The 1,731-nt window shown below is 39.6% G+C and overlaps 1 protein-coding gene across 1 annotated transcript in view; it reads left to right on the top strand.

Annotated features, from left to right (window-relative positions):
• Nucleotides 1-1,549: 1,549 nt before the first annotated feature.
• The window catches only part of ZSWIM6 (zinc finger SWIM-type containing 6), a 53,715-nt gene continuing 53,533 nt past the window's right edge, over nt 1,550-1,731 (top strand). The window contains 2 exon segments of the mRNA XM_035896602.1: nt 1,550-1,727; nt 1,730-1,731. The exon segment at nt 1,730-1,731 is cut by the window's right edge and continues 160 nt beyond it. Coding sequence (XP_035752495.1) covers nt 1,580-1,727; nt 1,730-1,731 — 150 coding nt within the window. The 5' untranslated portion in view covers nt 1,550-1,579.

The raw sequence follows: 1,731 nt of genomic DNA, 5'->3' as shown, positions 1-1,731 counted from the left end.
TTGTTTGTCCACCCCCGTCCTCCCTGTGCACTTTACTGCCTCTTCAGCCTCAACTCTTGACTACTTTAACTGGTAAACACCCTCTTGCAAAGTCGAGGTTAGTGTGTGCATATGACCTTCTTCAGGGTAGAGTATCAGAGTACTGCAGTTGAATGTAATCCAAACAGTGATGCTGACTGACCTGCTCTGAAATGTACAGTGTAAACAAATGGAAAAAATGAGAGATTTTTTCCTCTTTGTTTCCTGTAACTTGAAGAGCTTTTTTAAAAATTGGAGGTACAATATTTTGGACTAGAGCTGTGTATGTATTCCTTTTTTTTCCACCTATTTTTAATGTGATACTGCTTCCTACAATACACTTTTCTGGTATTTCAAGAATACCGTGTCAGTTTTGGACTTTGAGGGTGTGTGGTTGTGTATTATTTGCATTATAAACAGATAATATCTAATACCTTACTTGTACTGCTCATTCCAGATTATATGCACTGTTTGTTCAAGTTTGATACTGGTACAGCATATGAAATTTAGTTGTATTGCCTTGTATCTATGCCTCTGACTTAATGCTTGAGTCAAGATCAATGTTATGCTTATGTAAAATCCAAAAGAAACGCCCAAATTCTGCTATTCAGTGATAAAGTATTGAGAGCCAAACCTGGGCCTTCCTGTTGGGCAAACAGAGGTGCATTTAGGTCTGATCTGCAGAGTTTGAGACCTTGGTTCAACTGGTTGCTGTGTCGACTAGTGGCATCTTTGCCAAAGCGAACATCTTTCTACAGTATACCTAACATTCTTACAATACAAGAAAGCCCAGCTCTTTCTCCTTGTGCTTTATTATGCTGAATGGAAAACAGGGCCATAATGCAGACTTCTGAAACAGTGCACTTGTGTCTTATTCAGTATTGTAAATCTGATATCCTATGCGTTGATAACTGCAGCAGTTTCCATTGCCAGAGAGCTACACAAACATAGCTTTCCTACTGGATTGCTTGGGTGAAGGTGAGCTTTACCCTGAGCTTTGTGGTGGGAGAGGTGAAAGCAAAGAGGTTAAGTGGCTTATGTCAGTGAGTCAGTGGCAGAGTTGAGATGAGGACCTGGGTTCATGCCACTAGAGTGCACTACTTCCCTCTTACTTATTGAGAGAATGGTTAAATTTGCTGGTAGGTGCTGCAGGCTCCCTGGTGGGGGGTTTGGAAAATTGCTGCCAACTTGCTGAAGTACTGGGAGTTTCACATTGGTCTTTATCAGATGCAGCTCTGCTTCTGTCAAATAAATGTTTTTCTTACTATCAAACTTGCATTAATGTTGTGATGGAAAGGCAAAGAGGGCCTGTAAACTAGCTTTTTACCCCCCTTTTGATTTTACTGGAGAAGAAAAGGGTAAATACAAAAGAAAGAGTTAATCATATTTGTAATTAAAGCAAGTTCTTTAAGATATATAATTTCTCAGAAATAGATGATTACTTTTACTTTATTAATGAAAGGTTTTTGATAGTGATGTATAATATTTTAACTTACATTAATTTCTTCTTTTTTTTCCCCACACAGGTTTCCACTTGAGTGGCACAGTGACAGAGCCTGCAATGCAATCGGAGCCAGAAACTGTTTGCAATGTAGCTATCAGCTTTGATCGTTGCAAGATTACCTCAGTGACCTGTAGCTGTGGAAACAAGGACATATTTTACTGTGCCCACGTTGTGGCACTCTCTTTATACCGGATCCGCAAGCCAGATCA

The sequence above is a fragment of the Egretta garzetta genome, unplaced genomic scaffold (assembly GCF_000687185.1).
Source record: "Egretta garzetta isolate BGI_Z169 unplaced genomic scaffold, ASM68718v1 scaffold136, whole genome shotgun sequence".
In the NCBI taxonomy this organism is placed as follows: domain Eukaryota; kingdom Metazoa; phylum Chordata; class Aves; order Pelecaniformes; family Ardeidae; genus Egretta; species Egretta garzetta.
This window is presented reverse-complemented; position numbering and strand designations above follow the sequence as displayed.